The 26,097-nt window shown below is 42.4% G+C and overlaps 1 protein-coding gene across 1 annotated transcript in view; it reads right to left on the bottom strand.

Annotated features, from left to right (window-relative positions):
* SORCS3 (sortilin-related VPS10 domain containing receptor 3) overlaps positions 1 to 26,097 on the bottom strand; it is a gene marked incomplete at its 5' end in the record, with an annotated part of 198,980 nt that overhangs the window by 146,361 nt on the left and 26,522 nt on the right. The window contains one exon of the mRNA XM_009871634.1: positions 5,805 to 5,904. Within this exon, the coding sequence (XP_009869936.1) occupies positions 5,805 to 5,904 (100 nt within the window). The remainder of the gene's footprint in view (positions 1 to 5,804; positions 5,905 to 26,097) is intronic.

Here is a 26,097-nt window from a genome sequence, read left to right as displayed (position 1 = left end):
TTATTTCAGTCACAACACCTGGGTGGTATTTCTCTGCAAAGAGTCAGCATAGAAGACTACATACCTTTTAATTCTTCAAGTTATCAGCTACAACAACGCAGGAGAGAAGTTAAAGATGACTCCATCCAATTGAACCGCAAAGCAAATGCACGAAGGAAGGTATTCCTAAGACATCAGAACTGTCACCTCAGATATTAAATACAATCAGGACCTCCCATTCATCCCCATCTCATTGGAGCAGTATTACATACAGAAAAGTGCTTTGGGGTTTGATTTTGTCAAAGTTGTGATTCTCTTCCTTTTTTCCCCTCTCTTTTTTTCCCTGTTAAATGCTTTTGAACTTCATCCTCGCAACCTCCACAGGAACCCCAAGGGTAGAGACAAAAGTTTCATACTGAAAACTGTGCTTTCGACTAAACAACACTTTCACCAAGAACACACACTCTTCACAGAGCATTTCATGGAAAATGTAATACATGAAACCTACGGTTCAACAATTCCTTGAGATTCAGAATGACAGTGCCTGAAAGGAGATATACAGGACTTTCATTTTCATTTTCTTTCTGCACCGTTTAGAAGGACTTTGCACCAATTCTAAAATGAGCCCTGTTACTAACACCCAAGAAGAATGCAAATGCTCTTGGGATAGAGAATCTTATGCAGAAGATCAACTCATGCTAGAAATTAGGGACTCGCAGCACTTCAGCTCCAAAGAGTGCCATTTTCAAGTTGAAGCAGTTAGTCAAAAAATCACAGGCTGGTTTTTGTGGAAATCATCCAATTTTCTGACTGAAAGTTTTTAACAACCAGAAAGAAAAAAAAAAGAGATAAAAAGAAAATGGGAATTTAAGAAGTCAAGAGAAATATTATTAAAACAGAAGAGCCTTTTTTCCTTGGTGCTTTGGAAGAAATAAACAACTCTAATTCCCAAACTGCTGTGAAAGTCTGCCTCTAGTAAAATGTAACTAACACCCAAAATACAGCATTAAATTAAAGGTCAGCAGGGAACTGAGATCTCTGCCCATCAGAGAGTAAGCATCCTTTTGTCATATCCCTAAAGACAGACAAGACGCTACAGGGTAGAAAAGCCAAAGATATGAATTTTGCAAGTCTCAGCTTTTCAGAACACTCAACCATCTGCCATTAAAGCCCATTCACTTGTAACGAAGAGGTGCTGCTAAACAAATATGAAAACTTCTCCTTTCTGAAGTTCATCACAGAATTATCAGGTTTGTTGCAACCTATGTGGCAACCAGGCAAAGGAGAGGCTTCTCATGCTGTCTCTCAGGCAAACAGCCAAGGAGGCAGAGGCACTGAAGGGGAAGATGTGCCCTGGAATACACCACCTATTAGACCATCAGAAGTAGGTTAGACCTGTCAGACCAGGTAGAAGTATCAAAACTGCAGGCACTTGGCTTCTCACCAAGGCTCAAAACAGAAACTTTCAGGAAACCCCCAGCCTCCAGGACTTCAGAGTTTTCTGACTGCTAGTTCTAATGAACACCTGGAATTTCAGAGTATTAACGAGAACTCAGTGCAGATTTTCCTGATTCAAACACAAGTCCCTAGTGTCCAAGGGAAAGAAGAAACAGCCCAAGCATCCGCAAGAGAGCAGATACAAGTCTGGCAGTTTCAGCTCCCAACAACAGAGGCCGCACACACAGTTGCAAAGCGCTGTTAGTTCTTAGGAAGAGGGAATTAGTAGTAGGAGGATGAAGTAGAACTGGCTCATAGGAGAAGCATTCTGGCTCGGGTGCAGCCAGAGGCTACAGAGTCACAATGGGCTGCAGCCTGCTTCGCTGTTCCCTTATGTCGGCACTCCAGTGCAGCCTCATTTCAAATGACAGAAGCTCTCAGATCACTATGCCGGCCCTGATCACCAGCAATGACACTTGAGAGGGCAAGAGGGATCATAGCTGGGATGAAGTATGCTCAGCAACTTCCTTTTGTATCTGCATGTTGTTATACTGATTTAATTATAACTGCAAATCTCAAAATATCACAATGGTAAAGTGCGTTTTCCAAATACCTTCTTGTGATTTCTAAGAAATGGTCACCCCCTGTCACAGCTCCAAAACAATCCATCAGCAGGTTGGGTGAGCAGCTGGGAGCAGGCTCTCTGGCACCCAGCCCTTCCTCTGCGCAGCACCAAGTGGGGACACAGCCAAAGGCACCTCAGCTGCCCTTGCCTATGCAGCTCCGTGCCTTCGTTAACTCTGTGCATGCAGAGGGCTCATATCTCCCAAGGCAATATCTAAAACCAAGGAACACCCATAGACTAAATCTGGCCTCTAAATGCCAAACACATGCACAGCCAAGAGTTACCCAGGGAGAACCAAGGTTGTCCTGGATTTATCACCACGATAACCATAGAGACTGTGTTTCTTCATCTCTTCCCCTCTCAGCTGCCTCCTTCCTCTTCAGGCATAAAGACACGATCTCCCCATGGTCAATTTGCCCACTGACAAACTCTAGTGACTGATACGTTTCACTGAGAGGCAAAGGGCAGGACTGAGGGACCAGCTGCTTCCAGGCTGCTCCAGCATTTTTCAGTTCGCTGTGTCAGGAAAGACATTTCAGTACCTGTCAGGACACCAAATACTCAACACCCTGCTGGTGCTCTCCAGATAAGAGTGGGAGACATACACAGTAACAGCTTAGAAGGAAGCCTAGGGAGGACATAAAACTAATAAATTTGACTGAATATAGAACCCAAACTGACACAAGAGTTTTAGCATAAAAGAGGAAGGCCAAAGACACATAAAGCTAACTGTGCACTTGTTTTTGCCAGCAATGTTGCATAGCAGATGCGCAAACATTAATTTTGTTTGGAATAGAATAAAATCCTAAGAGAATTAAATACTTTAAGGCCTAAAGAACCATTAGGTCATGAAGTCTGACTTCCACATATATCACATGTTCCAGAATTTCACCAAATCATTCCTACATTAAGCTCAATTTTTCTCCCAGAAAGGAATCTCCTTTGTAAGAAAAGGGTGTCAGAGTGCCATAATTCAGGAGGGCAAGGCATGCATCAGGTGTGGCTTTCTTGGAACAAAGAGACAAGGGGAATGACACAGTCTCCTAGACCATGGGTTGTAGCCATGCCTCACCCAACTGCTCAGCTTCTGTATTTCAACTCTGATCTCATCTGATCTCCCATATTGCAATAAGCAGAGATGTTAGTATTGAGAAATCAGTGTCCCACCATGATCTGGCACAGCACTGAGCAGACAAATACAGTAGAAGCTGACAAAAAACTTATAATAATACCACAAAAAAAATCATAAAAGAAATTAGAAACAAAAAGCTTTTCTTTTAAGAGAAGAAGGAAAAAAGCCAGCATTTAAATTCTCTCACCTCATAATTAAGTCTCGGGTCATGCCACAATTCAGGTAACTGAAGTTTATATAACTGGCATTTGGCTGAATGCATAATTCCTATTTAACAGCTGAAGAAAGGCATTTTGGGTCTTCAAAGAAATTTGACAGGTAATTCCCACTGTAGTTCTGCAGGGTAGCTGAGAGGTAATTATCCTTCTCACTAGTAAATCAATTAGGAATGAACGTATGGAAAGCTTTTCCCCTCCTCCAAGTAACTGCTAATCCTCTAAGCACTAATGAGCAAACAGGGCTAGCAACAGTGCGCAAACCCATCAAAAATCACCAGGAGCTGCAAGGCACACAGGGTCCAGTCAGTACCCAGGAGCCAACGCCTCAGGAGAAAATATCTTGCTTGGAAAAAGTCTGCACAATTCACAGTGTGTGCACAGAATCTGTGCATATGTGAAACACAAGGGATCTGGCCTTTCTCTGCTGGTGTAATTGACTCACCTCACCTACTGCTTTGTGATTTATTATTGGTGAGTGTCCTCAGGATTAGCAAAAACAAGACGCTTATTCTGCAGGCCGCTGCAGAGAGAGACTTGGAGAAGATTACAACTCAAGTGCATTTTTTGGCAGCGCAAAACCTCATGAATCTGCAAGGGGTGAGTGGACAGTAAATCTGATCTTGAACTGACAAACCCCGGATGCTCCAACCCAGTGACACCTTCTCAAGGCACTTTTCAAATGCTGCATGGGTGTTTGGAATTGCTTTGACTGTCAGCAGTTAGCTCTAGGTTCAGACAAACCAGCTGTTTAACCATGCACAGTAACAGTGTCCATATATTCAGCAGGGGCAGAAAGAAAGGGAAAAAAAAGTTGTTCACTAAGCACCCAGCACTGACACTGGTTTCCTATGGGTTTTCCTTACAGCTCTTCTCTCCATTTCAAAAGAGTTTTCAGAAGGGAGATGAGGGAAGACAGACAGGTCCAGAAATCCTCTCTTTAAGAGATAAGGCCAAAAACTTTTCAAAAAATTGCCATCTGAAATAAGAAAACAGCAAGTAAGAATAGGTCTGCATGCCACAACATGATGAAATTAAGGCCTTATTAATTTTTTTATAAAAGAAAAAACTGCTAATCTGTAAAGCTCAATAGCTTGAGAAATTGCTAGAAGATAATAATCTAGCCTAGTACTCAAATTTGTGAGGGAGACTTTACACCAGTGACTTAAGATCTGTAACTGAGCATATTGCCTCTGATTTCAGGTGGGCAGAGTTGCTTTGGAAACAGGATGAAGGATTAACCCTTAACTGCCCAACATATTGGACATGAGAGGGGTGTGAAGGCCAGGAGAGCTCATTACGAAAAATCTTCATTCCATTTTGCTCAGAAAAAAGAAGTCAAGGTAGTTGTCACAGTAATTCAGCTTCTGTATCAGAAAAAAATATCAGGTGGGCCTTGCCCACTGCATTCTTCCTCTCCTCTATACATCCAAACACACATATATTGTTGCCAACAGTAATCAAAGCTATGACTGCATTAAGGTTGCACACACTGAAATAAACATCAACCTTGAAAACTCTGTAGACTGACCAGTGATGGAAAATGCAATAACAGTAATAAGAACAGTACAAGTAGCAAAATACCAGTTTGGAAACCTATTGATGGAGGCAGGCAGGAGACAGGCAGTTTAAAGTGTTCAAGCCGATATAGGCGGCACCCCATCCAAACACAACTCCGCTGCCACTAATCAGCTACACACTGCAGCCCTCCCACATTCATTCCTGTGGGTAGCTGAAAGCATCTTTGTCCCACTACCTCCCTTGAACCAACACAGGCAATAATTTTAAACCAAAAAGGCACTGAGGAGTAACTCCTGGGCTGCGCTCTGTGAGCCAGCTGCAGCCCTAATTGCATCATGTGGGAGGCGTGAGCAGGGGGTTTGAAAGCTATGACCTCATCTTCTCTCCTACACATTCTAATCAAATCTTAGGTCTCCCACCCACTTTCCCAGGCATATTCTGCTTTCAGCCCCCTTACATGATGCAACCAATGAAAATGTCATTTATATTTTCACCTCCAACTTCTAGCTGGGGAAAGCAGAAAGGGGAAAAGAGTCAAATGCAGAAATAAATGCATATTTCTAATAAAAAGGAGACAGAGAAGGTAGGCAGAGGTGTATTATCCAAAGCCAGTGTAAGCAAGAGTCTCAGAAACATTTGTGTGAGTTCAGCTTCTTCAAAGGTGTAACAATCAGAAGAAAGCACATTTGGCAGGAGATTAAGGACTCCATTCCTATCACAAAACCAGGCATAATGCTACTGGATTCCATGGAATTGCACTAATGCAACTGAGATGGCAAATTCAAGCTCTTGTGAATTACCAGCAGATTTCACTTTAGGATCATAATTCCTCATAGAATGAACCAAATGTGATAATTCTGTTTCTATAGCTACCAGCTCGATGGCTCTCCCTTACCTTCCTCTTGTTAGTGGGACTGACATAAAGGTAGCTCAGCACAGTCTTCAGGCCTACTTTGTCATTTAGCTTTTCATAGGTAGTGCCATAGTCTGTTGACCTGGAGAAAAGAGGAGACAAAAAGAGTTTATGTGGTTATTAGAGCTCCAGGGAAAGATATGACTGTGTGAACATATGCTCCAAGTTACAGCTTGAGCATCATTACCCTTAAAACTCGAGCTTTTGCCTTTCATTTAGGGTTATCAGCAGAAAACAGAAGAAAACTTGAGTCCTTTGAGGCAGAGTCTGTCTCTGCATCTATGGATCCTATGCACCTGGGGAGCTGTGATGCACCCGAGAAAATGGACTTTGGGGGCAGGCTCTGCTCTCATGTGCTAATGTGGAATTGCAAATTATCTCTATGCAAGAGGAACCTGATTCTCAGTGGCACACAACGTAAATTCTCTTTTCAGGCAAATCCAGCAGAAAAATCCAAATTAAACTCATCAACAACAACACTTTTATTTAAGTAGGCTGATTTTTGACTTGGAGATGGGGATCCAAATGTGGCTCAGAATTGTAACAGCTGAACTCATGTCTAGATAAAAATGTACCTAAACTGGCATCGTGAGTCCTCAGTCACCCCCATCCTACTTCGTGCCATGCATTTAATTTTTCTGAGTTACAGAGACAGATTCAGGCCCCTACACTAGCAAATCCCACCCGGCGTAGCAGATGATCTGGGGGTGGCATTACCCATTCGTGACTGGGGAAAAGGCCTGCTTCGTCACAGAGGGTTTTCTGTAGCTTCCTCCTCCTCATTTGTGGGCATGTTTGAAACCTCATTTTGCCCTGCTTGTTTCTCTGCTGTTTTCATACTCTGCTTTCCTTAATAAACAAGATTTTTTTCCTATCAGAACAAGTCAACAGCTACCTAGTACAGGATTCCACACCTGAAGAGTCGTCAGCACCAGGTCACTTTAGGATGGGTGTCACAAACTGCATGAAAAGCCCACCCACACCACCCACTCCACACCAGTGGAGAGAACTTGGCTCCTGACCCTACACAGCTTCTATCACGTGGACAGAGCAAACACAATCCTTATCAGGTGGAGAAGCAAAGACCCTCACAAAAAGCCCACCTGGACATACCTATGAATTCATTAAGATCACACCTTTTACTAAACAGATGATTAGAGAACATGTAGCAATTCAGTGCCTTTCCCAGTAACGAGCTCCACTAATTTTCTACGCTCAGCTAGTGTCCAGCATCTGTAGCTTTGTGGTTCTGCCTGAGACAAATCCTCTGCTCCTTGTCTGTCTGGCAGAGAAATGGCCCAAGCCACACTTTCGGCATCACAGCCAAAGTATCACTGTGCCCAGCAGCGCCAAGCTCTCACTCGAGTGGCTGCAGAAACTGAGCAATGCCAGAAAGCGCTCCCAGCTCCACTGGTTTCCTTGCTGCTAGTGGAGACCAGAATGACACCGAAAGGGCCAGGTGACTGGTTGTAGCCAAGTAGTAGGACCCATGAAGTCAAAAGTTTTATCACTGATACGACTTCAAGACATTTGCTTCTATGCATCTTTTGAACACAACTCCCAAAGGTTTTGCAAACTAGTTTGTTCCTCAAATGGGTTTAACTAAGCTTCCTCCTTTAAACACTCAGCAGTCAGGGGTGCTTAAGTCCTAAACAACTCCCTTGTGTTCTGGTTTAGTTCTTTAATACTAAAATAGATGTAATACTAGTTCTGTTTACACTTAATACTGTTTTGTACTAATACATAGTGCTAATACTCACTGGGCTTCACAGAGACATCCCAAAGGATGTTACAATAATGTACTGTATTTCCACACTACTTTCCCATCCAAAGAAACTGAAGCACTTGTCTCACTAGGTACCAATACCCCACAAAGAGCCTAGCAGCTTTCCTCCTCCAGCCACACTTGAAATTGAAACAGCTCAATTAATAAAACTCAATAATCCATGCCAATTAATTCCAGTACAGGAGGCCTCCTATACTTGCAAATTCAATAGGTCAGGAATCCTCAAGTAACACTAAGCTCTAAGCAGAGGCTAAAACAAAGGGCAAACACTGAGGTTCTTCCCTGACCTCACCCTTCTAACACCACTGAAGCTCTGAACAAGCCACATTCGTGACTACACATGTACCAGCTAGGGAAGGAGATCACTGGTTTCAATCAGCATTCAAAGAGAATACAAATAGCAGTTTAATATTCTGACAGAGCTACTTGGGTTTTGTTCTCTGAGTCATTTTCAGATCTCCCAAAATGCTTTGTACTTCTGAAGATGCAGGCTGGATGCCCTAATGACTCCTTCTCATTAAACCATTATCACTCATTGCATTTGCCCTTTCAAAGAATAGCTAGAAAGGAAGTAGGATCATTATTTCGTTAGCTTCTCTAAGGCTTTCTTTATTATCATGACAGTCACCACTGGTTTCATAGAAACTTCTCTAAGGTTATACTGTATTTCCATAGCACTTTCCCATCCAAAGAATATGAAGGTTTTGTCTCGTGTTAATCCATTCAAACTAACACAGTCCCAAGGGCCACACTGGAATATTATCTCTATTCTAGAGATGAAGAAAATAGGTAATGGTTCTTTTTTTACAAAAGCAGGCATCTACAATTAGCCATTTCAGCTTCTATAATCATCTAATATATGGCTTGATAAAGACCTGCTAAACATCTACCATAAGATTGCCTGCTTTGAAAATAAGTATTAAAAAAGTAAATACAAAAAAAAAATTAAAGTTGGCTGCCTAATTTTAGCTACTCAAACTTGAACATTTGAAGAGATGTGACCTACAGGCAGATCAGACGAGTTCTGGCTCAGCTTTTAATCTTAACTTGAACCTTCTCCCTTACTAATTACTTATCTTTGCAGTCAGAGACTTCTAACTGAAAATTAGCTAGCCCACATGTTCTCACAGTTGCCCTACTCTACAAGCATACTGGATATCATGTTTTCTTCCATTCCTCTGGCCAGAAGAGGATTCACTTCAAGCCCATTATTAAAGGAGCAGAGGGGAAGAAGGGTTGTAGTTATAACAAAACAACAAAAGATTCAGCGATACAAAAGAACCTCTCCCTGAGTCACAGTCCAAATGCATGGTTTAACTTTGGTTGGGCCTTTTATGGCAAACTGATCCTGCCTAGCTGGTTCTCCTCTAGGCCGCTCCATTGAAGCCATCACCGGAGTTTCATCACCTTGAAAGACCTTTATTGCCTTCACCCTCAAGTGGTATTTGCAGTAACCACACGCACACGTGTATACTAAAAAAGTGTTATTAACAATGCTTTCATAAAACCAACTGTTACACCTGGTTACACCGCTGGAACAACAGAAACTCTTAGAATGTGGAATGGACTCTGGTTATATATACAAACCCTGTAAAAGCTCAGTCCATGCCTTTTGCCCTACATGTCCTTACAGATTGATCTTACAGTGTTTCATTGTCCCTTCTATGCTGTTTTCCATCCTGCAAACCAATTATTGCTGCTGGCAATAACCCAAGAAAGGCTGCACAGTGAAAAGCAATAAAAGTCAGAGTGTAGTCCAGTCTTGAATAGACCTTTGTCCACTCCAGTTCAGCTTTTTGGGTTTTATAACTAGCACCTACAAGGCATGAGGAAGAATCTCTTTGCTAGTCTTGGTTAACATAAAAACTTGATCCAGTGCAACACAAGTGATATAGAATCATAGAATGGCCTGGGTTGGAAGGGACCTTGGAGATCATCCAATCCAACCTCTCTGCCATGGGCAAGGTGATATGAATACAACAGCGGGCCTTCCTTGAGCAGGCTGTGGCAGCAAATTCTACATATTCCCTTTGGAAAAGCAAGTTTTATAATGCAATTAATTTACTGGGAGACTACATATTATCCCATAATCGCATTGTATTATAAACAGTTGGGAAAGAAGATCACCTGCTTGATTCCACTGCCCTCCCCTGATGGGCTGTGACATGTTTTAATCATTGCTGCAAGTGCTGTCCCACAGTCCAACAGAGCATGGCTTCAGGGGCACACTCAGACTCAGAAGTTCCTCTTTACCAGACCTAGTCATAACTCCGTGCACCGAGAGATAACTAAATCCATCTTGCTCCTGTTGAGCTTCCCTCTGTATCCAAACAGGCCTGAGCCAGCATTGTGATAAGACTTGCTCGTTCCAGGGATATGAAGTAGAGGTGTGGAGAGGCAGGCAGAATGCCACCTGAATAGCTTTCAGAGGACTCCGCCTCTCAGATGGTTTTCACCTCAGGGCTCTGTCAGGTAGAGAAAAGAAGTTTTGGTCGTTTGCAGTCTCAGCTATAGAGACAGGCTATAAAATATGCATCAGTCTCGCAGGAGCAAAAGAGCTGCAAATACTAGCACTGGATGGCTGGGAAGGACATGTCAACCTCCTGGAGTGTACATGTGCCATCGACTCTCCTGTCAAGGGGTTTCTCCTCTGCACCTGTGACTCCCTGCATGCGGAGAAGGAGTGGGTAGGGTTTTGATTTTAGATTCCCAGCCTTTTCCCTAAGATACTAAAGCTTATGCATTCATCTTCAGATCAGAGTCCCGTTACACAAACACACCTGCAGCCCCACACTGAGAACCACATGAGGGCACAGCTCCACTTAAATAAGCCGGAGAATATTCCAATTCTCTGTGCACTTCAGAGAGCAACAGGAACACACACAGCCCAGATGAGCATTTGCTTCTCTTCTCAGGTGCCAGCAGACTCCCTGCCTGCAGCGTGCCTGTCTCTCCATAGCCCCCAAACAACTTCTTGTTTTTACCCATTGGCCGATTTTCTCCCAGTTTGACAGAGAAACAAAAACCCAAGAGGAACAAAGTTTCTACAAGTTTCATGAAAACCATCAGCCAGCAAAAGGAGAGCAAACTTATTAGTGCTCAGAGAAAAGCTGCAGCATGAAACCAAATCCCATGAGACACGACAGCAGACTCATCTTTCGAACATCCAGCTGCTGGAAAATATTCAAACGCAGCTCACATATTAATACATTACAAAGAACCCAACTGCACAACACAAGAAGTCAGGCTGCCAAACTTCCACTGCCTGTGAAATGATTTGTTTCCATCTCTCCCTTCCCCTTCCTCACCTTCAAATAACCCTCCCTGAGAAAAAGGCCTTTCTGAAGCAACGGCACACTCAGAAGAGACTCCTAGTGAGTCAGAGCACAGCTTGACCCTCCCCTGCAGTAGCCCCAACTGCAAACCCCTTTCACCAGCTACTAGAGTGACTGTACATGGTTAAGGACTTGGGCAAAAACTGGCTTAGCACTGACTCTGCCTTGTTTTGCATTGCTTTGCACCAAAAGGCTAAACAGGTTCTTCCTGGAGTAGGGGCCCAAATCAGGAACCGGGCCAACCACACAGTAATTGCCGCACCACATGGAAAGCTGGTCCCACCAACTTAGAGGCACGGCAGAGGACTGCTCTGCTTCAAAAGGTCATTGAGTATGTTCCAGCCCTGCCTCTCTGAACTTTTTGAGGTTATTCCTTTTCTTCCCTGTTGAACATTTTAGACTAGGTTCCTGGCTTTTGGTGACTATGGCTGTCAGAGGCTAAACACCCTCCACTCCCAAAGCCTTTTTTATATTTAGATGCAACAGAGAGAAGCAACCTTTTGTCCCTTAGGGCTGCTTATGAGCCCAAAGTCAGTCTGGTTTGGGCAGCCAAACGCTGGGACAGAAACATGGAGTTGGCCCTGCAGCTAGCCCAGCCCCAGCTGGAGCTCTGGAAATGGAAGGTGACTACTGCCAAGGCAGGCAATGGGCACAAGGTTAGCTAATTTCCTCCAAAAGTGGTGGCCATGGGGCCACCCGTCACTGCTAGCCCAGCTCCCTGGGCTCTCCTTATCTGCCTCTCCAGGATTGTTTCATTCCCAATCTCAAGGCAACCAGGGAAGCCCAAGTCCAGCTCATAGCCAGCAACACTGCAGCCTAATTTCAGTTAGAGTGAGTCAGCTCTCAGAAAGATCCACTCTTGCCAGTGCAAGGATGCCTGGATGACCTGGTCATGCAGAAGGACAAATTTTTTTTGAAAGCAAACAAACAAACAAAGAAGAAAACCCTAAAAAACCAAAACCAACAGTACAAACAAACAAAAAAAACCCCAAACAGCACCAACAGCCAGGCTGAGCTGTGCCTACTTACTGATCAAAGAAATCCACCTATCTGTACTCTGGATCCTTCCCTTAGCAGAGCACACCAGTTGCTGTGCTGAGAGCTTGCTTTTACCCAATCATGATTTTAGAGTGACTGTAATAAATATTAAGTCAGAATATTTTTCAACTATAAAAAGAAACAATTGCCTCCCTTTGTCTCTGTCCTACTAAATAAAACTAAGAACAACAATGAAAGTCTGAGGAAGTGAATTGAAACTGCGAAAGCATACGGTACTGCCTCCTGGTATGTTTTCCCAGCCTACAGCAATATCACGTACTTCCTAAATTGAAGATGATGCCTTTGTGTGCAAGAGCCTTCAGTGAGCTTTTAATTCCATAAATCTGCCTAACCCCAAAGGAGAGCTTTTGGCAACTTCATTATCACATGGTAATAAACACCACAACTGTGTGCTGTATGAAGGGATGTTTCCTTCTGTTTTAACTTGACAATGCAATTCAGAGCCCACTCCTACCATTTAACGAGAATGAAACCATGGAGCCCCATGCTGCCATTTGTTGTCATATTCCCCACAGAATTTTTTCCAGTTTGAAGACTCCCTCTTTATTAACCCACTTCTTGTACAACTTATCCATCTCTCTGATCATTCTATGACTACTCTTTCGAGTCCAATTACGTCTTTTGTCATGGATGTCTCAGGGGGTAACTTTTATCAGGAAGATCCTTCTTGGAAAAAAAAAAAAAATCACAACAACAACTATCCAATTATATCAGAAAAAAAAAAACAGAGTATTTAAAATTAACTCTGCCATTGTACACAGTTTTACATTCTCAACACTTTCAGTTTCACAAAGTTTCAAAAGTATCTAAAGTCAGAGATCCCACCAAGGAAAAAGAAGTTGAAGCAGATCATTGTTTTGGTAGTCTCTCTTGAAAAAATGGGGGTTTTCCCCTTTTAGCTTGCACGTCATATAAACAACAGAATATCCACCCCAATTTCTATTATGATACCAGCACTCCGCCTCCACCTTTTTTCTTTTTTGATTAATGACAATTCCCATCACCAAACATCTGGAAGATTTGAAGATGGCCTTTGTTGATAAATTTCAATTTGTAATGTACAGCAGTGACTGGCAAGGCAAAATGAGCTGCCATGATGCATTAGTCATTGTGATTTGCAGTTTAAAATGAAGGAGATGGGAGCTAACTAAGAACACCGGCTTCTGCTTTTTTTTTTTCTTTCAGATTCTTCTTTTGTATTTTTGACAGGAAAGGTATTCTCTCTTGTTTATTCAATATGAGCCTTTGGGAGGACTCTGAATGTCTCAGAGGTTAGACAAAAGGATACAGAATAGAAAAGAATACAGAATTATCCACCTTTAGATTTACAAGCAGTAAAGCAAAAGAGCCGTGAATATCCTTCACATTTCTAGCAGCTGATTGCTCATCAGCATTTCATTTGATCACCGTCTCACAAGTCAGAGGTACTGTTCACACTTGGTTGAAACGACTACTCAGATGGGCACAAACAGTCTCTGGAGATGTAGTTTTTGTGTAATCAGCCTATTGTGATAGTGGGGACTAACCTGAAAGCCATGAGCTTGCACCACTCTTGTTCTTGTCCTGTAGGAACACAATGATGCTTTCGGTATCCCAAACCACTGACTATACAGAACACTGTGCCATTGGGTGTCTAAAAGCACTCACCAACAGCAAAGAGGCTGTGCCTCCTCAATCTATGCTCTCTTCTGCACCCAGGCCTTCCTTTACCTCCAGATACACTGTGGAAAGGCAGAAGCAGTTTCATATCTAAAATAATTGTAGAACCACCCCAACTAGGAAGAACTTCTTCTGAGATGCAAAGAGGGAGGACAGGGGTGGGAGGAGGTGCAGAAAATGGGTTTTCTTGCAAGAAAAAAATGGCAGAGAAAGTGAGAGATGCTTGGCAAAGCTGAAGTAGGAGTTGCCAGATCAAACCACCCTTCTAGGACTTTTAGAGGCAGTACACCTCAACTATTGTGGGATACATATTTGGCTAAAGGCAGCACTGAAGTTCTCTCATCATTTTGCTTCTGCCAAAGGACGGCAAAATCCTTCCCCTAAAGTAGAGATGAACATAAACCAAATTGATGGATCCTAACACCTAACAGCATAAAAGAACTTGAACTAAAAAAGCCTATGGCAAAGTATGTTCTGCTTTTAGAGAACCTGGGAACATGATCAAAACAAGCAGGTGTAGTGATTACTAAGCATCGCTTTATATTCCGCTCCAGAACAGCCCACAATAAAGGACACACAAAAGCATCAAAGATTGGTGCCTCCTACTGTGATACCAAAATAACTACTTCTCTAGCTCTACTACTCCATCTTCTCTATACTTTGGCCAATTATCTCATCTTAAATTTAGCTACTTACAAACCAGGTAGTTAGTTCCAGCTCCCAAGCCTTTCTGTGGTTCTTCTCTAATGACAGAGACTGTTAACTTTAGAGGAGGACTTATTCATCCAAAACCAGGTGAGGATGTGTTGCTCTCTTAAGGTATCTTCCTCCCTTCAATGTAAAGGGAGACAAGAGCAACCAACACATACACTCAACTTAGATTGCTAGGACAAGACAAGGTGTATCTCTAAAGTTCATGCATCCAAATGGCAGTATAAATGAAGGGAAGGACCTCAGTCATCCTGCCTGAGATCAAAAGTTCATCATTTGTTGTAACGTGCTCTATATTTCTTAAATGTTGCTATTCTGTGGGGATAAATATAAGAATTACTACTAGTAGTAGGTGCCAAACAGTATCTGGACTCCACTGTGTCTTAAACACTATATTATTACAAAGTGAAGAGAGCAAAGATAAGCAGAGAAATGTGATATGGATTTTCCAGCAGCTGCTGGCAGGATCAAGAATATAAATAAAAACCTGAGGAAATGTGAAATTGCTTCTCCTCAAAAGCTGGGACAAGCACTTCCCTTCATTGCATGCTTGCCCCATTACACCACTGATGACCTGATGACAATCCTTATTATGGCCAGGCCAGGCAAAGTTGGTGCCCACTGGTAGAAACTACCTCACAGAAGCACAAACTTGAAAGCTACACAGGCACCATACAATATGCGCATCAGCAGCCTCAGTAAGGACATCAGAATCTGAATCATCATCTTACTGCTTCTGACCTGAGACTAGGACATCACATCTCTGCAGACACCACCCAAGATACAGTTCAGTTGCCATGAAACAGGGACTACCTGGAGCTAAGACAGCCTGGGTACACAAAGACCTCTCATTTTTCTGCTCTGGTCATTTCACTACTGTGAAACCTATATAAAATGATTACTTTCGTTTACCTCTGAAGAAATACACCTCATCATCACTCGTTTCCCATTTGTACTGTCTAAAAGATCTGATATATTTATCATGTTCTTGATTCTGATATATTCCAATTTTCCAAGGAGGTTTTCTGCATCCCTGATAAAGCAGCACACTGATTTGATTCCAAGCACTTGACTCACTTGGGAAAGATGGCCTTATCAAGACATGCTGAAGAAATTTAGTCCAGAGGACATTTTAATAGCCTCAAAGTTAAAAGGCTGCTTTGATGACAAAGCCTCATTAATTAATCAGATATTAATTAGATTATTAATTAGAAACAAGGCCCTTCCCAGGACCTTTTCTACTTTTATTACTATAGCTAAAGATCTTCTGTAATGATTCTCTTATGTAGCTATTCATTTTAATTTGCATTATTTTGTAGCAAAAGGATTTTCTGAAGCAACTGTAGAGGTTCAATTTAACATTCATGCTAATAGGGGTATTTAAACTGGAACCCCCTTAAATGTGTATTGAACAAAATGCAGAGGGGAGACTATGGAACAGCCTCATCGCTAAACTGTATTTCTGTGCCTGATGTTGCTGACAAAGAAATCCTTCCAGCCCCTCAGAGAATAAGTACACACTGGGCAATACAAAGTACCCTGACAGCAGGTCACCTCACCCTTCTAAGAGGGGGACACAGGTGACTCAAATCTCAGTTTCTCACCTGGGGATAACCAAGACTAGTGTGTCCACTCATGCCCCCTAGGACGGTGGCTGTAGTCAGGGTTTGCCAGAAACCTGCCTTTGAGACTGTCTGCCTGTTTTCACATCAGTGGTAGGCAGTACTGTGGGGACATTTGATGAACCTGAGTCATCTCTAATGTACTACAAGGTATGTTAACTTTTCAAACTATCAGCAAGTATTTGCAAAACTGATGTAGTTAAAATAGAGAGCAGTGGTGGAGGTAGTTTAGTCCAGTTCCTTAGACACAGATATTAAAAGTTGCAGACAATTCCCAAACCAACTTTTACAGTGAGCCTGCAACACATTCCATTACCTGCTTCAGCTGACCCCTCTCCCACAAGCCTTATGTCTACCTGCAACTCCCCTACTCTTGGCCCACAAATGTTACTGTCCCCCAGAAGCACTCCCACACAACCTCAACATAAATACCACAGAAATTCTGCCTGACTCCAGGCAAGGCTCCTCAGCACTCCAGTTTCCCCATTTAGTTAACTTAGCTTCCTAGGAAAAGACTGGCTCTTATCATTCCCCCCCAAAATAAAAAGCTCGTGAGATGCAGCCACCTAAGACAGGTAAGGACTGACAATCCAAGATGTCCCTTCTAGACTTAGGAATATATCTTTACCTTCAGTCACAACGTGAATAAGGGCCTCTACATGCTACTTTTCTACATTTAATACACCACCAGACACCCAATTAGTTGAAATCAATGTGATCCTATTACATTCAAATGTATTAATATTGTCGGACCTACACAAATTTACACAATAAAGGTCAAGACCCACTATACCTACGTATATCTATCTCTAGACTAAAAGCAACATTAGCAAGAGGATGATAATTTTAAAAATTTTTTTTGCAAGCATTTCACGATTTTGCGTTTGTGAGAATTCTCCACTTCTAGAGAGCTTCAGAAGTTTAAACCTATGTGGACAAGACAAAGCAAGAGTGCAATTTTGGTTGTCATTAGAGGCAAAGAGAATTTAGAACCGTAAAAGAACACAAATAATCTCAGGCTAGTATTGCTCTGAACTGGTGTTTTGCAATGACATTTTCCTATCAAAACAGTCTCCAGCATAAGCTCTTTTTCAATACGACAAATAAATAAATAAATGGAGATAAAATTATCCTATTCTTGAATCCTTTCAGGGTTACCCATTCCAGTTGCTACTTAAATATCCATGACATGGCCTTCAAATCCTCACTGCCTTCTGAACCATACACTAATATTTCTGATCATCTCATAACGCAGAAATAGTAATCCAGAAGACAGCAGAAGCTCTCATTTCGATATAATAGCTGACAATGCCTTTATGTAGGATGCACCACTTGCTTTGCAGGGCAGCCTGGTTACACATCTGGGTCTCTGCAATAAGCTAAGGTTGTTCTAAACTGTCCCAAAGGACTTTTTGTCTTTCTCACCCAGACAGTCAGGCTATGCCACTGCCTCCTCTCCTCAGTCCTCAGAACAGAGAGAAATGACAGGAATATAAGTGCAATAACGGAAGACAAACCAGTCACCTCTCACTCAGTTTCTTGGCTTGGGTGATTCAGATCAGCAGCTGGATTAAGCCTCTTGCAATACCATTAAATCCACTGCTACCCTGCATGTAGATATTTCATACTAGCATTGGTTTAGTGTGAGTCTTGTTCAATCCCTGAGCGTGAAGAGTAGCGGACTTGAGTCTAGTTAGCACGTCTTCAAAATGCAGACACTGAGGTCTAAGCTTGCACCTATACAGACTTTCCAAAGAGGTAAGCTCGCTCTTTATTATCAAGGTTGATAAATGACTGTGAACCACATGGCACATGCTCAACATGGGGATCCCCCTCCTCCCCACCAACTGCTTGTGAGTTGTGGGCAGCTCAGAATGTACAATTGATCACTCCTGCACTATCATGCCCTAAGGCCTCACTGCCTATCATCTCTCAAACCACAGTGGGTACAAGCTTAATTTTACTCCAGAAAAGCCTCCTTTTCTTGTCATCTTTTGCACTTGGCACTCAGAAGCTCATCTAACACAAAACACTTTGTCTTGGGAGAATAAACCTGTTGGAATTTTTTCAGACAGGAGATCAATAAAGTGGCAACAGCTTGAAAAGTCAATCAGCTTCAGCAGGTCTCTGAAGAGATGGCTGGGTGATTGTCATTTTAATGAAGGAATAGTAAACAGAGCACAAGGAAATGCACATCCCCTTCAAACTCAGGAGAGAGTGTATCTTAAGCTGAGATGCAGGGGAAGAGACTAGTCATCTCTCCAGCTTGATTGTCTCAAGTAGTCAGAAAGACATAACTTTAACTTTTTCAAACAGAGAATTAGATCCAGTACCTCACTGCAGAATTACATTTCCTCCAGGTATGAGATTAAGAATGGTTTTGTTTAGGCCTTGAAATACAAGCCTTATGCGTTTGCTACTATGTAGTGTGCTGAAAATGTGGTTCTTATTAACGCTGAACTCATGACTTTTACCTAAGCAGAGTTTATGTAGAGGTAAACAACCTGCATATTATCAAGGCAAACAGCAGGGGAACATCTTCTGCAATCCACAATGCTAAAGTACTTTTTCTAGACACATCACGGATACATACGAAAAGGATCAAACACAAACACACAAGATGTAGACTGTGAGGTTCACTGAAGAAAGAATTCTCTTGTACTAAAGTTACTGGAAGGTATCTTTGGAGACCTGTAATATTCCTACTTTGCCACAGGCTTCCCATGGTAAGATCTTTTTGCCAGTTGCACATGATGACATATTTTGCTGTTGTTCCAATCATCTAGGTTGGAGTATGGCATCTTCCACAAATGCTCACACAGATTCAAACATTTCAAACTGTAAACTGAGATCTAAATTTTCTTAGTCACGTCAAATAGATTGGACTTACTGTCTGAGGTCCTGTGCCCTTTGCTATGTCAGAGCTCAGAGTCCATAAATGTCAATGTCTATCCTAAAGTTCAAGTCTATGACTCAGTATGTTTTGGGCTTTTGGCCGTGCTTTCTACTTGAATTTGGGCTCCAGTCCCAATCAGATGGATATTTGCCTGTTGATGAACCAACTGTTGCTCATGCTTCTGACAGCACTGTCCATGGATCCATACTTCGAAAAACAATAGAGCAGAATTCATTAAACTGTGCAGTGTATCTTTAACTGTATTCTAACCCAGCATGGGTCACTCACAGCCCCTGGATGGTTTTAAAACATTGGAACTTAAGTTCTTTCAGTCATATTATTTAGGCCAGGCAAGAAATGGCTTTTTTTTCCTTCACTCTAGTCAACTTGATGCTTCAAAAGCCAATGAGAAAATGAATCATGACACTACATTCCTTGAGGGCACCATTAAGGCCCCAGGGAACAATGTCAGCCTAAAGGGTTGCCCATCTTCTAGCAGGTGGCTTGCAATAGCCTGTGATTAATTAGAAAATAGTGGCAGCTCATCACTGGTCATTTCCTTATTCTATTTAGTCGCCTTACCAGAAGGCACATGGTTTGTTTTAACATCAGTTTTAACATTCTGGGAATGTGTCCTTCCTGCAGGCTGAATAGTAACGCTCCGAAAATGCATCCCCTTCAGTCAACAAGGATCTGATCAACCAGTCGGTGCAGGGGCAGTTTTGCAGACTTGTCTGTGCATATCTCCATACATTTAACTCTGAGGACAACAGAGAAAATGAAATACGGGTACAAAAGAAGGTTCCCACAGTTTCACAACTCCTAACAAAAGCCATCCCTGAGACATGAGTGAGCAGTGCATGGACACACTGAGCGTAAGAACACGTGGAGAAAGTGTTGCATCTCCACAGCTTTTTGTGGAAAATAAGGGCAGTGATGAGTGGCTAATGGCTCGGAGCAGGTGAACTTTCTACCCCCATCTCTGTCTCTTCAGAGGGTTCCTGCAAGGGTATCTGGACAGGAAACCTACTGGATACACCTCACTGCCTTGAGTGCACTGCTAGATTGCTCATGTTTTAGTGTGAGACCCTCAGCTAGCACACGTCTGAAAGAAACTACTTATCACAACCAAACCTGCAAGCCACAATACTACAGTACAGCATGTTCCTCAGAGCATTCACTTCACACAGCCACTTTTAACTGAGCACCACGGTGGACCTGCACCATTTAGCCAGTTGAAAATATAAACAGACAGGTGAGAAGATCTCTTGCCACAGGTAAATGGACAAGCTTTAACCAAGCTTCCCTCAATTCATTCTTCACCCTCCCTTCCCCTCTCAGTACCTCTTTAATCCCTCTGGTGTGTACTTCTATGAATCACAGTCCAGGCAGTCAAAAATGTTGTTCCCCAGACTCCATTTGAGGCACCCACCTTTATTCATATTTGACTCAGGTGTAAGGGAATACTGCCATGTTAACGAGCTACACTCACAAATCAATGAAGTTCACATTGAGACTTAAACGCTGTGATCATTGGAAGAAAGAATGCAGAAAGAGATATTATATCATGTACATATGCCTCTATTACACAGCTGCTAAGCTCTAAAACAATGTGTTTGTAATAATCGGCGTACCGTGGTGAAATAGCAGCTGTCTTTTCAAGTCAAAGTAAATGCATGTTGGGGGAGCTGAAGGGGTTATTTCTTTGTCCATACTTTACTACATAACAGATGTTGAAAATGGAGAAAATAAATGATGATGAGATTTTGCTACAAGTCATTATTTTTCAAAAATTACAATTCAATAACTCTAGTATACAAAATATTTCTATGAATTAATCTCCCTTCCTCATAGATGAGGACAAATGAAAAACATGGGATTCTTTACCCCACTTTCTTTGTTTCTTCTTTTTTTAAAAAAAATCTCATTCTGCCACCACTTATCAGTGTCTCAGCAGCAAAAAAAGGGGCAAAAATATTAAATGCATTGCTGGGAATGGGATCCCATACCTAATGACACCATCAATAATTGCTGTCACAAGGTAATATCAGAATTGCAATCTTACAAAAAATATAAAGAGGCAGAGTTTTTCAGATTGTGGTTTCTAGACAGGCTCTAAATGGGATTTTGCTACATGCTTTTATACACTGCCTGTATAGTTCATAGGCCAGTGGAAAGTAAAAGCAGATTGAATCTAGACATGGAATACTAAAAACCTAGGGTTGTCCTATGACCCTCCCAGAAAGGTGTTGGATCCAGAAAGCAGGATGTAAGTACAGTAAATGCTGTCCCTACAGCAAGGCTTACATCTCAGATGGCAATTCCGTGGACACCAAGGATATCCTCAGGCAGCTGCTTCCTCAGGCATCAAACAGATTCCAGCTATTCCCCAACCAGCAGAACCCAGATGCCCTTTGGTCCCCACCACTGGGAAGTTACTATGCAGCTAACATCTTGTCATTAGTATCTTGATACCATTAAGAGAATTCATACTCCAAGATAGTTTTTTAAAAGAGACTCAATGGCTCCTAGTTGAAACCTGTGGCTGGAGAATTGAGATCAACTTCTCCTCAAATAGCAGCAGCTTGGGCATCTTGACACTGCTGCAACCTGCACAGACCTGCCCTCGCACCAGTAAGCTGCAGACAAGCAACAGTGCTCCCGTTCCCCCAGAGCGTCTTGTTAATATACTGAAGGCTAGACACTGCCAATTCCAATGTATCTGCACAACACCAAACCAAGAACAGACGAGTTGTCCCAGTTCTTCTCTGCACCCTGTTAGTGCAACTAAGTGTGTACTTCGGGCTTGAACACAGGAAACAGGCTTTACACAGTCAGCCCCAACTTCAGCTGGGAGGTAGCAATTCCAGAGCCCAGATGTTTGGGGTCACTATGACTTCTCAGGTGACTGAATTAATAATTTCCCAACAGAATTAGTATATTAATCAACAGAAAACAGTGGAGAGGGGAGAAGCACGCTGCGAAATCATCTTTAATACTGCACATTAGAATCTCCATGTTACTAATATTCAGCCTGGCACACTCACACCTCTTGTTGCAATCCCTGAGAAAACTCCCATCAAGAGCTTGCAAGATAGTGTTTCATTTCTAGTCTACGAATTAAGGCTTTTCTTCTGCTTCTTCTTACTGACAACGAGCAAACATAGTTCAGTTCTTCCCTCCTGAACAGCTGAGCTATGCAGACCCTTGTCCCGATACGGATGGAAACTTCACCCTGCTTTTATCTATGCTGTCAGATGGCACTAAGTAAGAAGAGCTCAGAGATGAGTCAATAATCATAGACTCTAATGCTCCAGTATCATAAACACACTGTCAGACATAAGAAGTCTCTGAATTTGGTAGGAGAGAAGTGGGGCTGAAATCACACCTTTCCACAAAACATAAATGTTTTGACTCATCTTTTTAAAAAGGTTACGTAGAGGAAAGAAAAGGGCAGAGTTAAGGTGAAAAAGTCTAAACTGTGGATCCTTTCACTTCCACACATTGAAACTGAGAGCAGAGTTTCACTAATGTCAGTTTATTATTCTGGGGCAATTTAGACTCCACTATATGACAGTCTGATCCAAGCTCATGTCAAGACAATCAATTCCAAAACTCACAGACTCTTTAGCAAAAGCACCATCTCAGAAACAAGGAGTGATTTGCTCCATGCACATAACTGGGAGATATGGCTTGTTCCCAGCTCTGTCCCAGCACTGTTCTACCCTGCATTCTTTGCACAAGCACTGTCATTTCTGTTCATCAACACCAGATAAACATGGAGAAACAAAGAACCAGAAAGCCTTTTGCAAAGTTGCAAATGATGGTTGTCAAGAGCCACTTCCTTGGAGAGCAAAGACTGAATATTTGATGAGCAGGCAGGTCTCCACTACTGGTTCCAAGACAATCACATATCTGTACAATTATTTTTCCTATGTCAGTGTCTCATTCTGAGCACGACAGGCAGAGCAGATCCTATCATTCCAAAAAAAAAAAAAAAAAAAGAAGTGGAAAGGTACAATACAATAGTTTTATCCACAATAATATGATTCCTTTGCTTGTGCCTATGTAAGCTAAGCTTTTCTACCCTGCATTACCTCCACCAGACCAGTGCATATGTAATGCAAATCAACCATCAAGCAGTATTTGTACTACAATAATAATTTGGAAAAACTTGTTTAATATTAGAAGACTTAGTGGAGCAGATGAACGGCTCTGACATGGTATCCATGGGATAGAAATTCAATTAAAAACTGTAAGTGGCACAGAGGTGGTAGTTATTGTTCAACATGTACCACAGGGCTTTTGCTGAAATACAGCCATTAGCTGTAGTGCTTGAGAAATTCCGTTTTCCTTTATGGCAATCTGTTAGCTCATAGAAAGTTAAATTAATAAAAACACAGAATCTCTCTCACATTATGAGAGCACAGCAAAGCCAAGGGCTAGTTACGCATTTTATAATTACGGATTAAGTGCATTATGCCAAGGAAATGAAGGAGATGCCATGATTACAATAAAAATGAAAGACTGTCTGGCTCTAAAGTCTGATGGTGTGTCTGTCGCACACAGAGCATGCTGGTTTGCCCATCCTTATCTCCCCCCATCACAGCTCTTCAGGATTTTAACAATTATTCGTAATGCTAGCAGCTACACTCACCATGTATTCAGCCTTTAGTGGAGATACACTTGCATGAGAAATCTACCTCCTCTCCTGCTAGCAGCATCTCAAATTCATCTTCCATCTTGGAAAGTTCATTTTGCCCCCAAAAAGACAAGGAAAAGAAAAATGGAAGGACAGAGCTCAACGTGAAATAACTCCCTAAGTCCATTCAATTTTTGCCAAATCCTAAAGATGGGATTGGCAGGGATCCTGGGGAGGGAACAATGAGGCCTGATCAACAAGGAACTGACACAAATGTTTTCTATTAAATTTGCAAGGGAGCATGCTCACATCACTGACTTGCAGACATTTGGATTCAGGCTCTTTACCGCACAAGTGAAGAAGCAGCTACGGCTGAATCACCCTGGAACCCACTCCACATCTTGGCAGCCAGTATTAACCATACCTGAGAGCAGTCCAGTATTTCATTGCTTGTAGTACCCAGCTGTATCCACCAACAGAAGTAACTAATGAGACAACTAAGAAACTAAACAGACATGAAATTTTCTGGGTGTGGGGCCTCAATTATTTTTTGACTTACCCATAATCATCAGGAAGCCTGTAGCATACCAAGAAACTTCCAATGATGTCTGTCTTCTCCAAAAGCAGCTTCAAGTGCCCAGTAAGGCCACAACTGCATTGTTCCTTTCGTCACTTACCAGCCATCAATTCCAGATCTAAACCATCCTCTCAACTGTAACTACACCACACAGGACAGTACTGTCAGTGAGCCAAAAATAAGTGATTAAGAGGAAAGTGACCCAGGCAACAACACCATGCCTTTATTCTTTCTTTTGTGCAAAAGAAGCCTTCTATTCAGGCTACGCTCAAGAATCATGATTAAATCAGACTGAACCAACTCAGGAGGAGAATTCATGTCTCTGGGCCCAACAGCTCTGGGAAAACAACACCACAGTTGTCTTATTTTTTCTAGACTCTCCCAATCAGTCCCAGCAATATAGTTTTGCCTCATCCAGACAGGACCATCTTCTCTGTCTGTGCAAGCCTTTGGCCTCTCTCTGCAGACCCTACCAACACACAGCACACCTTGGAGCCACTAATAGTGAAAATCACACTGGCCTTCCCAAACAAAAGAAGACAAACACAAACACCACATAAACACCCCAGTGAAACATCACAAACTACAAAAAAAAAAAAAACCCACAAAAAAACCAAAAAAACAAACCACCATGGAAAAAATACTTAAAATCTAACTTTGAAATACTACATGGTAACATGACTATTTCAAGTCTCTTCTCATAGGCTTTCCTGATCTCATTTCTAAGACTGGACAGCTCCTCTGAGCAGAAAACATGAATTCTTAATCTAACTCCATATTCCTTTCATAGAAGCATTGTTGCTGCTGTTGTATGAGCAAGTACAATTATAAATTCCTTTCTGCAAATGGAATATCATCCCTTGCATGAACAACCTTTCACGGATGGCAAAGTTCACTGGCACAATGTTACTTTTTTCCTGCCAGGAGCTAGATGCCTTGTGCCACTCACAATTAAAACCACCTTAACACTCATCTGTAATAGCATGTGACAGCTGCCATGTCCAAATGGAACCAGGAATCTCAAACTAGTCACTTGGATCCATCTGGTTTGACAAAACTAGTTCAGGGGTACACCTGCCTTGGACTGAACACATTCTAGTTACTGCTAGCAGACATCAACACAGTACGTGGGGAAGAAGTAAGTGGTGTGGGTACTTGGCAAACAGCTCTTCTGCCTCCAGAGATTTACAGTGTTATCTTAGCCAGATTGGGTTTTGTTGGTGAAGTGAGGGCTTTAGCAACCAGGCTTTGAAAAACAGATTTCAGTTGCTCCCAAGAGCTGTGTTCATTACTCATGCTGTGTAAACGCAATTCCCTTTGCTCTAGGGAATGCCCTAGCAGAGGATGCCATGCTTCAGTGCTGGGTCCAGTTTTGTTCAACACCTTCAGCAACGACCTGGATGAGGAAATAGAATGCACCCTCAGCAAGTTCGCTGATGATACAAAACTGGGGGGAGTGGCCGACAGGAGGGCTGTGCTGCTCTCCAACGAGATCTAGACAGGCTCAAGAGCTGGGTAAAGGTGAACCTCATGAAGTTCAGTAAGGACAAGTGTAGAGTCCTGCATCTGGGGAGGAATAACACCAGGCACCAGTACAGATTAGGGGACGTTAGAGTCCTAGTGGACAGTGAGTTGTCCATGGGACAGCAACGTGCTCTTGTGGTCAAGAAGGACAATGGGATCTTGGGGTGCATTAAGAAAAGTGTGTTCAGCAGATCTATAGCGGTTCTCCTCCCACTCTACTCTGCCCCGGTAAGACCACACCTGGAATACTGTGTCCAGTTTTGGGCTTCCCGGTTCAAGAGAGATAGGGACCTACTGGAGAGAGTCCAACAGAGAACTACAAGGATGATTAAGGGACTTGAACACCTCTGCTATGAAGAAAGACTGAGAGAACTTGGCTTGTTTAGTCTTGAGAAGGCTGAGAGGGGATCTTATTAACATGTATAGATACCCAAGAGGGGGGGGCCAAGAGGAAGGGGCCAGAC

This window comes from Apaloderma vittatum, unplaced genomic scaffold (assembly GCF_000703405.1).
Source record: "Apaloderma vittatum isolate BGI_N311 unplaced genomic scaffold, ASM70340v1 scaffold866, whole genome shotgun sequence".
NCBI lineage: Eukaryota > Metazoa > Chordata > Aves > Trogoniformes > Trogonidae > Apaloderma > Apaloderma vittatum.
The sequence above is the reverse complement of the archived record's forward strand: the minus strand, read 5'-3'. Positions and strand labels throughout refer to the sequence as shown.